This window comes from Bombus pyrosoma, linkage group LG6 (genome assembly GCF_014825855.1).
Source record: "Bombus pyrosoma isolate SC7728 linkage group LG6, ASM1482585v1, whole genome shotgun sequence".
Taxonomy (NCBI): domain Eukaryota; kingdom Metazoa; phylum Arthropoda; class Insecta; order Hymenoptera; family Apidae; genus Bombus; species Bombus pyrosoma.
In genome coordinates, this window is record NC_057775.1 from 14,090,652 (window position 1) to 14,102,880 (window position 12,229).

General features: G+C 38.3%; 1 protein-coding gene across 13 annotated transcripts in view; it reads left to right on the forward strand.

The window, feature by feature from the left end:
• The window catches only part of LOC122568651 (fat-like cadherin-related tumor suppressor homolog), a 496,717-nt gene that overhangs the window by 442,425 nt on the left and 42,063 nt on the right, over window positions 1-12,229 (forward strand). For all 13 annotated transcript variants that reach the window (XM_043728621.1, XM_043728626.1, XM_043728623.1 and 10 more), the window contains one exon: window positions 1,743-1,804. In XM_043728621.1, the coding sequence (XP_043584556.1) occupies window positions 1,743-1,804 (62 nt within the window). The remainder of the gene's footprint in view (window positions 1-1,742; window positions 1,805-12,229) is intronic.

The window sequence follows — 12,229 nt, forward strand, 5'->3', positions numbered from 1 at the left end:
GTCATCCTGTCAAAAAGTTGCTCTGTTAGATGCTACATACTGAAACATAGTTAAAATTATTACGTTGTGGGCGTAGCTTAACGAAATGGAAAATTCTTTCTAACTTTCGAAAGAGGTCATTACAAAAATCATTGCAAGAGTCTGTAATACTAAATAGTACAGTTTAGATTAATTTTTCTTTCAACTTACTCGAACAAGAAAACATTCGTCCTTCACTTTTTTCTACAAAATTGTTGCATTTAACCATCGACGAGGGATTTACATTTGACTCTTCAAATATATTTCTAGTTTTACTCATCGACGGGCAAATTTTAATTTAATCCATTTAAACGGTAATATCAACGCTTCAGTCTCATTTCGATCATCCATTCTTCTTATAAATAATTAATCTTCTCTCTCATCTGTGCAGCATCAAATCAATCGTAAGAAACATTACCACTTTTCAGTCTTCCTCCGGATCGAATTTCTTTCGTTTCTGGCGACGAACATCGGCGGAAAAACGAGAAGGAACGCCTCGCGGAGAACAATTTGCCGCGAAATTGTTACGGTCTCCGCGACGAATAGAGGACCGAAACCCAATTACCACGTCGACGTTTCTCGATCGCCGACGTTCGAAGCTCGGCTACAGACAATGCCAGACCCGAAACTCTCATTTTTTCCCCCTTCCCTCAATTATTTTTCGACGACACTCGTCGAAGGCAAACGGATGCGCGAAACGCCCGGTGTCCGCGAGGCATTCGAGCCTTTTCGATTCCACGCTGTGACGGAAAACCGTTCGTTCTTCGCTGCGAATGGAACGAACGGAACGGAAAGGTATATCATCGTCGGTCATCGTTAGTCCTCGAATTTTCGCCAAGTGAAACCACAAACGAATCCCATCGTGCATTGAATCGTAGGTGTGAAATAAAATATACTGTATGTGCGTAAATATACAGTGGCACTCGAGAGTATTTAAACACATATGGAATCTCTTTATGAATATATTTTAATATTATGTGTGCTACAAGAAACACTTCGAAATTTCACTAGCACTATAATGAGATGTGGCTGTCATAATTACGTTCGCAAAGTTTGAAACGAATCTGAAAATGTATCGAGAAGATACGGATATTTTCTGCAGAAAAAGTCAATAAAGTAATTGTGCAGTCATTCATACATTATAGAAAGCCATAATATTTAACGAGGCCATCTTTAGCACTAATTATATATTTAAGACCTCTATCCGTGTCATATTAGCTTTTTACTAAATGTATATATACTTGCAATATATACTTTGTTACCAATATATTTCAGAAGTTTCAGAAAATCTTGTACAACACACATAATATATTCATGCAAATTTTCTACGATAAATGCACGAATACATTCGACAGCTACAATATGTATATCTATGCGTAATTGCATAGAAAATGAAAAAGAGACGAGAGGAAAGAGGCGAAGGGAGAAAATGTGAACAACGAGGGAAAGAATAGAGAGACGAGTTCGACGGGATCCCGGTGAAATCTGAACGCTATAATTTCGTGGAAACCGTGGGCATCGAGCTAATCTTTGTCCCGCTAATTGAGGCCTTTTCATTTCACCGTAAATTGCCACGGAGAATTGTCCTCCGGTTTGCTCGGTGGCGTCGGTTTACCGGTCGGTACTCGACGATAAAACGTCAGCCCAGAAACCTTAATTGAAACACCGTTTAATCGGGATTTATTAAGGTTGCTGATCTAATTCTCTATTTAATTATGTTTCAGGTTTGATCACGACCAGCGGCCGGAAACTCGATCGAGAGAACCAAGCGGAACATGTTCTCGAGGTGAGTTTGCATACAAATTATTGTTCGTAAACAGAGAAAAAGAAAATTTATACATTGAAATTTGATTCGGGACCATGAATCAGCCGTTATTTGTGAGAGTCCTGGATTTTTTGGGTGACGCGTCGTTGTCTTGCGATTAATCGAACGGGTCATATTACATTGAATACGGAATGATACATAAATTGCAGGTTGATGGCATTCCACGTATTTAACCTGTATGCAAACTTGTTATTTGAAATTAATTTTTGTCAGGATTTGTTTTTTGGAAATAAATTCGAACGTATATTTAATCGTATCCACGTAATATGCAAACGATATCAAAATGCAAATTTACATCTTCATTGCATTCCGTTAAATTTTCTCCGTGGCATGTACGTACTTTCAATTAAACATACTCTTCGTAAATTTTCTCTGGTTCTTTATATGCAACATCTAGAAAATTCAATCGTGTATAATTCCTTGAAACTCAATCTTATTTAATTCCTATATGAAAATCTAAATTATACTTCGCTGAACACATAAACTAGATTTATTTGGATACAATAGCTACAAAATTCATTAATTCCCAATCGTGTAATAGAAATTCATCTTCACGTAGTAAGCAACCCTTACTTAATTTCTATGTTTCAAATTCTAAGCTATGCCTCACAAAATTCATAAGTTACGCTTTGAAAATTACAATCAGGTCCTTTTCGCAGTGCATTCGTATGCAACACAAGTTCTGTATCCCCTTAATCGTTTATTTTCTGACGCGATTACCAGCAGATCCCGGAAAGTTTTGACGCGATACCGTACCCGGCTTAATACTAGTTGTCCGACTCCCAAGTAGCTTCAGCAAAATAATCACCTTACGCTAAGTATAATCATGCGTCGATGTGTACGTGGTCGCGTAGTTGGCTCTTTGCACACGAACCATGGTCGGGTTAAGCCGGATTCACGCGAGTCAGCCCATGACGAGGCGACGCCGAATTTCTCAGATCGCGATGAAACGCCATAATGCAGATTCTAAATCCTTTTTGCTCGGACTTAGGGGTTCTTCGCTAATTGCTCCAACCAAATTACTTTTTTCATTACTTTCTAATAATTCCTGGTTGTTATGACGAAATGACGGAAGAGGAAGCTAATAGAACTGAAATATAGCTTAATGCGAGGAAGTGGAATTTACGAATGTACAAATTTAATTTACCGTAGTGAAGCTGCGAATATTTGGAAAGTATAATTGAAATGATTGTATGTGCTATGTGTAGAATGTTGATATTTCAATTACGACTAGAAAATACTATTTAAGGGGAAAAATGTTTAATCAAGTATCGTGCATGGCTTCTTGTAATGTGCTCTGAGTACATTATTAGGAGACTATTCGCATATTTTCATAATTTAATAATTTACTGCAGGACGTAGTGACTAATTGCTTTTAATCCCTTTCATCATTTGGCAACATAAAACGTAATATATGCATGAGCGTATGCTGCGAGACTGGAAAATGTATTCTGTAACATCCAGTATAACTACAAACATTGCTACATATTTTCGTATGCTAATTGTTATGCAGAATTCTGGGATACCTGAGGTAGAAAATTCTCAAACTTCCTTTGATACGCTCACAATGAAAATAAAGAAAAATGTTTACAAAGCGAAAGTTCTGTATAAAACGGTATAAGAAGCTAGATTTCCTCCATTCTATTGAGCAATATCACTTTCCCTAATATAACAGTTAAGCATGGAAAACTCATCGAATCTTTATCCAAAACACGATAGCGGCTCATTTCATCCGCCGAGTTTAAAACGTTCTCGCATTTTCAAAAGCCTCTGGCGAAGCAGCGTTCTACGCACCCAAATGAAATCGCTAAAAAAAGATACAAAATACTAGAAAACATAGTGGAGAGGTTTAAAGCCATTCGGGGGGAGGAATCTTGAAAGTGTTGAATGGTAGCAAGTCATTAAGGTAAATCGAATTTCCTAACGGCGTGCTAACGCAAACAGGTGATAGGTCGATTACCGATGCACCCTTTCTATCTCTTTAGTTTCACCCTCTTCACCTCCTAGCGAATCTCTCAAACCGTTCCACCCTTCGATCTTACCCCCTCTTTGGTACCCATTCGCTCGCTTCATCCCCTAATATTGTCAGACTGGAAATGAGGAAGAAAATCGCATCCTCCCGAAGATTGAAAAGTAAAATGAGGAGAGAATCTCCTGTCTCGCACGGTGAAAGCGAGAGGACCAGCTTTAAGGGTGTCATTCCCTCGGAGAAACACCGAAAGAGAGCTTCTCTCCTCTCGGAGGGATGAATGGGAGAGATTGTGTTAGAAAAGGGAGGAAAAAGGAAGTGATACTAAAATGGACGGATGAAGGAAAGAAAAGCAAACTGTCGGACAGTGAGTGGATAGAAAATCAAGGACGGGACAAGGTGAGGCATTTCTCTGCGGCTCTCTCGTCATCCGGGGCTCTCAGGGATTTCTCTTCGCGTTCGGATTAAAGGAAGAGCACCGGTCTGGTTCCCCTGCCGTGTGTCTTTCTATAAGACTTCGCGTGTTTGTATGTGTGTACGTCTGTGTGTCGTGAAACACCGGAATTTCGTTACAATGGAAAGAGCAAAGGAGTGGTATAGCAATCTTGGAAAAAGCTTTCCCGGCCGCACCGAGGGCTACAGATAAATAGACGCTGCTAGAGACGACGAATACTTTCCAGCCTCGATAACGAGTTTTTACGTGTCAATAGATCGGGATTGCGTGGTCAACCACATCGGTTTCCGATACAGCAGATCTTCAAGAGAGGATAGAATTTATTAAGTCACGCGGTTACGATATGTTCGATTTACGCGTATCGGAATTGAGTTGGTGGGACGCGTTGCTTCCATATCAGCCTATTTGGTAACCTTATTTCATTAATTTGTAGTAGTTCATCAAGTTGAGTTCAAGGGGAGTGAATCGAGCGACTGACGGTATTGTTCGAATTATGGAATTTGAGGATTTAGTTTCGATGTTCGATATTGCGTGAAGATATTTAACAAGTGGATTATTTTCTAAAAATACTCGCATCTCTACCAGATGTTGATGTTGTCGCTAACAAATCATAGAAACTCCTTGTAATCTTCGTCTATGCTGTATTGCCTCGTCAATAACCAACTCTAAGCTGGTCTTCAAACATTTCACCTTTAAATATTCTTCCTGATGTCAGCATAGAAATTATTTGAGAAATATTGAACGAATGCTTATGCTATGTTTTATACAATGTCAGCGTAAAAGTTACGATACGTGATTATACGTTGTCTAGCAAAAGAAACATCAGTGTCAACTAGAAACTTGTTCGATGAAATTTGTTTAGTCTGTCGTCGTCGATCCAAAGTTGAAGTTCCGCCGCTCGAAGCTGGCTATCTGTTAGTGTCATCGTCTCGTGGGTGCATAGATATTTCAAGATCGTACGTTCGTAATAGAATTGAGATTGAACAGCTCGTACAAAGAGGATAAGACTCTAGCTTCCAGGTCTACTTTAATCAGAAAATTTTCTTTCATCGAGATGCAAGTTACTTCTCTGTTGAACGGAACGATCAAAGGTGGCATGATACGTAGCGACTATCGATCGATAAGAAAGTCGAAGCTGAAATGGGTCTGCAGCGACATGGTAAATGCATGTTTTTGGAAGTAGTTTTGGAAATGATGTTTGTGGAAGAAATTCAAAGTGACTGGTATCATCGTGCATGCATAGTTTTGGCAGCATGGAATTAATTATTGAATGTTAAAATTTAACTTGCCTGTTGCCTTTGTATGATATTCATTAAAAAATTTGAATAAATTAAACCACTTCCTGCTTGTATTCCCTAAATGAAATTCAGATTCAAACACCCTCCAGATACTTTCAAAAGCGGTCTGGAATATCTACGGTCCATAGGATCTCTCAAACTTCCGCTCTATGAAGCATTTCCTCTAAAACCACTGTTACCACTACTGTAACCACTTGGTGGGCACATGTACATATAATAGTATGCGCATATTCAGTGTGACTTGTGAACTTTTTCATACCAAAACTTTCTAAATTTAAAATGTGCAGCTTTTTATTTGTTAACATCATGCTGGAAATATTTTCTCAAGTATATAAATACGTATGATAAATAAATACGTATGTAACAGGCAGAGATATACAATATATTGAAATGTGCATGTTTATCTAATTGTATTCATAAAAATATAAATTTGCATACACATCCGCAGTCTAATAATGGCTATAATAAACAATAATATCTATAGACTAAAATCAACATTAGAAACGAAAAGGGTTTAGAACAAAGTAGTTGCGTGTTCGCCAGCGATTATAGCAATATATCAGAGATTCAATCAAACGCACATAAAACTACAAGTACTTAGCGTCAACGAAGTTTCCACGTAAAACTTTCCGGACGATCTAATAAATTACGATTATCAAATTCTACCATCGTGTTAAAACCCTGTGAAACGAATAATTACAGCTTAAGGGGACAACACGGTCGCCACACTGAAATCACATTAATTTAGTGGAAATAGGATATCCAGCGGAGAACGTCATCGAGATTCGTTCGAGTTACATTTCATATTGCGCGGAACTTTGCAATGCAAATAGACCGGTCTCTTCCTGAATATATCCGAGATTAATCTGCCACGCGAAATAATGATCCAGAACGATATTTAATATTTGAAATACAAATTTGTATTAGCATCGTTAGTTGATTGTAATGGCCGACGTTAATAAATCGCGCGAAGAAAATCAGGGAGAAAAAGAGGAGAAAAGGGAGAGAAAGAACGAGCGATTCTCGTTGAAGCAATAATTAATTATCGTACAGGTGACTCGGCGTTATTCGTATAAAATTAACCCAATTATCGTCGCAGTCTATGTTTTCCATAAGCGACCCGTGATAATTAATCGAACATGCTGCTGGAAGAGACACGGGTCTTCTTAATTGAATTACTATAATAGGAGGATATTAATTGTCACTGAAGTGATAAATCTCGATATCTCTGCAACTGGACCGGTATCGATGATTAGAAAGGTTAAATAGTTAAAGTAACATTTTATATTAATAAGTAATTGTTTATACAATCCAAATTCTCGTAGATAAGTTAAGAAAGAAAATCGCTTATGGGATGACTTAATATTTTGGCTTCGTCCCTATTCTGTTTCACCTCTGAAATTCGTTTATTCGACCAGAATACATGGTAGTCGTACGTAGATTCGTGCGTTGCTGCATTTTCGCAGAAACGTCGGCGAAGTTCGTGCCTTTTTTCATAATTCCGCTTCATAATTTACGAGCCTCGACTACCGCATTCGTAGGCATGCAGGAAACTAGAAACTGCTTTTCCTCCGCAACGGAAGCTCGACTCGTGCTGTCCGTTGCTTTTTGAACACGATAAATCCTGGAATCGTTCGCCGTTTCGCAAAAATCGGCATGATTCGATTACAAAATGTCGATATTACTCATAGACTTATTTATTACATTATCTTTATTTGGAAGAAAAGGAAAAGGAAGTAAAATGTATTTACAGGCAATCGTATCAATGGTATCAAATTTTATCTATCTAATTATCTATGCAAATAATCGGCATGTTCAATATATAACAACATGGAATTATTTCGATCGTGCATATTTAATTACAGATTTATAACATATGAAGATATGTGATTTAAATGGAATCTCTTATAATGATATGATTCGAAAGGTTTGATTAACAAATATTCAGTTTTGATGTTGAGTGGTGATATTTGACGTTTGACTGGTTGATTAATAAATCAAATACGTTATTGAACCATAAATCGCCCATCGCTCAATTTTCTAATCTAATAATGGCATTTCATCAGCTGATATTCAAAAGCAGGAATTATTCCCGATAATTTTTTATTTTAAACTGTACATTCATATAATTTCTGTCATGCTCATCTAATGACTACGAATTAAGGTTACTCTTCGACCTGCGGAACAAATGTACACTTCCAAAACTTGCACCGGTAATATTAAATTATGGCAACGGCAATTAGTTCACGTCGAAAATTTGTCGAGTCACGGTTACACGATTCAAGTTAATATTCGCTTCTTGCTCCGAAAGTCTATTAGGGTAATCATTGATAATAGTAATCGCAATAACTGCATTCTGTTTCGCAAATGCAATTGTCGTTTCATCATTGGATAAAACATACATTAACTGACGTTAATCCTCGAATTACTTCGATTGTCGCAAGGAAATTTATTTAAATTTTGAAAGGATAACTTGAAATTGTGTTAAAATTCGCTAAATTCCTTAGCGAAGACGCGATAGCATAGCGATTCGAAGAAAGTACTTTGCAAGTTGTTTTGAAAGATAACAGAAGAAATACCAGGACCAATGTGCAAAGACCTAAGAAAAATTGTACTTCTAAGAAGATTGAAGGATTGAAAGGATTATTTTTTGGACAGATCATATATATCATTTTAGAATTAAGTCATATTTATTCATACGCCGTCGATTAATGATATCGCCTCTACATAATAGCAAACGAATCAAAATTAACTACTACACGAAAAACGAACAGACACCCTTATGTCACCAATGGAATTACCCGTGCATTAGAATAATCTTTTTCCATTGAAAATTTAAATATAAACATGCCCGTAACCAAATAAAAATATGTCAAGGGAAATCTCGTCGCGTTTTATTCAAAGCGCGACTAAAGCCCCGTGCAACCACCTTTTCTTTCAAAAGGGCCGAATCCGTTTTAAAATACGGTTCCTGGCCGAAAGAACTGTTTATTCCCGGTTCTAAATCCTGCAATTTTGCATGGAGGTTAAAGCGCCACATTTTTAACCAACGTACGGTCGCAAAGGATTTCTAGAATTTGACTTGCACAACATTGGTGTGCAAGAGGAATGAGAGAATCTCATCAGTTTCTATTCTAACAACCTCCTGCTCAGTCATCTTATTATAGTAGGCTACTCGAAGAACTAGATTCTTCATCTTGGCATTAAACGTGCTACAACCCGCCGTTACAGCGATAAGAGACTATGAACTCCTGTAAATACCTCTTCTATTGAAAATTAGGTCGTTCGAAAGCTTTGTTGCACGGTTATTGCCTAGAACAATAAGGGAACCATGATCCTGAATACCTCTGCGCTAGGAGTTTACTGCTTACAGGCAATTAACGTTAAGGGATCATATGAAAGTTTCCCTTTAAACCATACTCAGATAATTTATGAATTGATATAGTTGAGGAACTTCTAATAAAAGGAAAAAATCAAACGTATAATATCGTGTGCTTTTTATCTAGAGATTAAAAAGTCAAAACTCTCTTTGAAGCGGGGAATAAATTTCATTTTATAAAGCTTTTCAAAGGATCCTTTGATAACAAGGAAAGGAGATTGATAGTTATTCGTCCCATTTCGTAATTAAAACTGTTGGAGATTAAAATCCCGGAAACGAAATTCTCTTATTTTTAATATTCTTCTAAGTCGCCTAACAATTTAAAAATAAGCTTCATTGAAGAAATATCTTAATTCGTGATTATCTTTCTTAGAACGATTCGTTTCCTATTTATTTCGATTAATTTTCAAAAGCAACTAACATATATCATGTTTCACTCTGTTGAAATTTTCATCCGAATCTATGAACACGAGATCTCACGTTTTAGCAAGAATACAAGCAAATCATCCACGAAATAAAGAATCGCTATAGAAAACTATCCCATGTAATTACATCCTATTCATCCATATCACAACCTTCGTCAATTTTCATCGTGTCCGTTTCATTCACTTCTTTTTCCCATCGAAGTTCCCATATTTCGAGCTCGAACATTAACGAAATAACGCGGAAAGAAAATGAAGGACGAACCGCGAATACTGGCAGCAAAGTTTCCGGTTTCCGTAGATCGAAGAAAGGCTCGCAGAGTTTCGATGGCTCCAGGTTTTCGGGGGCCGGTTTAGTGATCTTATTCACGAGGCACGCTTCCAGATACTCGACCGACGGTATTCGAAGTAGACCTGAAACTTGCTTACCAACGGCACAGGACGCCAAGTGTCTGCCGGATACAGTTTCGAGCATCTACTCACGCTATAGACTGTTGAAATTTATGATCGACGGATGGGGTTAAACTCTCCCATTGCAGATTCTTCGTTAATTGAACGAATATCAGGCACCCCGCTCTCTCTCTCTCTTTCTCTCTCTATCAATCCATCTATCTATCTTTCTCTCTCTCCAACTTTGTGCACTGGTATCATATATTGGCGCGTATTTCGTGGGGAATTTCATCGATGCGACGACGTCCCCACCGCGATATACTTCGATCGAGAACGCATTACGCGTAATATCCACCTGCTGCCAGGGAAAATATTTAAACGTTGTAATATCGCCAGCACAGTACGCGCAAGATACCATAAAGCCCTTCCCTTTTGTCGATAAATTGAAGTTGATGACGATTATTGAAACGGATAATGAACAGCCACTGACAGACGTTTGTCACTGTTTTGGTATCGCACCGATAGGAATTGCACGACGTAAACGCTGATTGTTCTCGCGGAATTAATTGACAAATTGTGATTTTATCTATAGAGATTTTTTGCAGACTTCCATTCCTGGATGTCGAGGAGATAGACAAATATTTACAGAATTTTGTTTTTCCCATGTACACAGACTGTTATTGCGAGATTTTACAGCAAAAATTGGAAATCATAGAGGAACGGAGTAAACAGAGTGTTTTGCGTCCGTGACAGGTTGGTGAATTGCATTGAAATGCTGATATTCTCAGGATGTATGACGTCATAAAATAATCTTTTATACATGTTCACATAGTGAGCGACAGTCTCGCTTTAAATTTAAATATTAAAATTAGAGTCAAAATAAAGCTTCGATACAAAGACGTAAAACCTGAATTTGTTGAATCTTTTAAACCGCATCATGCATTCAAAATTCTAAGGCCAATGGCTAAAGGACCAGAAAGGATATCGCAAAACTACATATATTTACATACACCTAGACAATGTAAAACCGTGGATTCTGTTCAATCAGACGATCTCGAAAACAAATCTCCGTCGTATATTTCATACGAAACGTTTTCATCGACGTAACGTATTTCGAGTGTACCACGAAAACACATTTCTCCTTTGCGGGGAAAGTCGTAGAACCAATCAATCGGGTACCTTTGAAAACCGAGTTCTATCTTTATGGATACCACGAGATACAGAAAAGCACGATCTTCTTGATAAATAAATACTCCTAACAAAGAAGATTTACGTCTCGACAAAACGGATGTATCTCGCCGGAAAATTACTTGTAGCACAACAGCCAACATCCGAGTTATTGCATCGTAGAAACGCATAACTGTGAAAGCTATCCAGCTTAGCTCCGCCGTGCAACTCGGCCGAGCACGCCGAAAGCTTTTTGCCACGGCTTTATTAATAGCCCCGATTTTTCATGCTTTTTCCTCATCTCGTTCCGTCCCGTCCCCGCCTCGCTGACAGTTTCTCGCGCGAGTCGCGCGACACACGCTAAAATATTTCAGCACCGTTGCAGCTGAACCTTTCCGACGTGTAGCAAGTGCATTAATAAGGACGCTCGCCGCCTAGCCAGTTCCGCTATCCTTCGCCTGTGTTTTTACACCCGGTTTTGCGCGTTACGTCCTCCACCTGTAAACTTAATTAGCGACATAATTAACGATACAAGCGGCGAACTTCCTTCGAGATTGCCTCCAGGATGATAAAATGCCTGTCGATTACGTGATGCTTGTGGCTAATTGTCATTGAAACTAAGATCGTATGTTTATAGGAGGTATTATTACTGTGGTTATTTGCATATATGAAAAAACGCACAATCAGTTTTTCACTGCTAAAGATACTGAGAAGTATGCCTGTAGAAATATAAATTTTTGTCAGAGAAGGAATAGTATAAAGGAAGAGAGAGGATGATATGGAAGAGAGAAAAATATACAAGCAGGAGGATTTAGAGTAAAGAATGAAGGGAGGATAGGAAGGCAAGCAAACCGGAAAACGCATTTAGAAATTATTGAAAACTTGTTTAGAAGCAAAGATAATAATGTACGATACCTTTCAAAATCACGAAACTTCTATCACTGTTGTAAATCCAAAAACGGTACGCACGTCTGACCAATGGCTTCCTACTCTACTTATTCAAGAGCGTTATCTGGACATCGGCGAAGAAAACGCCTTCCAGTGTACCATACTCAACGGCTTCGTAGCAATGACATCTGACAAGCTATTCGCGTAAACCGACCAAGAAGCTCATTTTCAGCTTTCTCTCGTTACCACGGTTCCTTGTGTCTCGTATAGCGTACGATCGCTTTCGGCTGCTTAGATGGAGCCCGTCAATTTCCAGTCGCAGGGTGCTGCTGCACCATGACGGAAAAATATCGCGCGTATTCAGCGTCTTTCTAAGGTGGTTAACCAAAAGGAGGGTCACGTATTACGACGACAGGCAA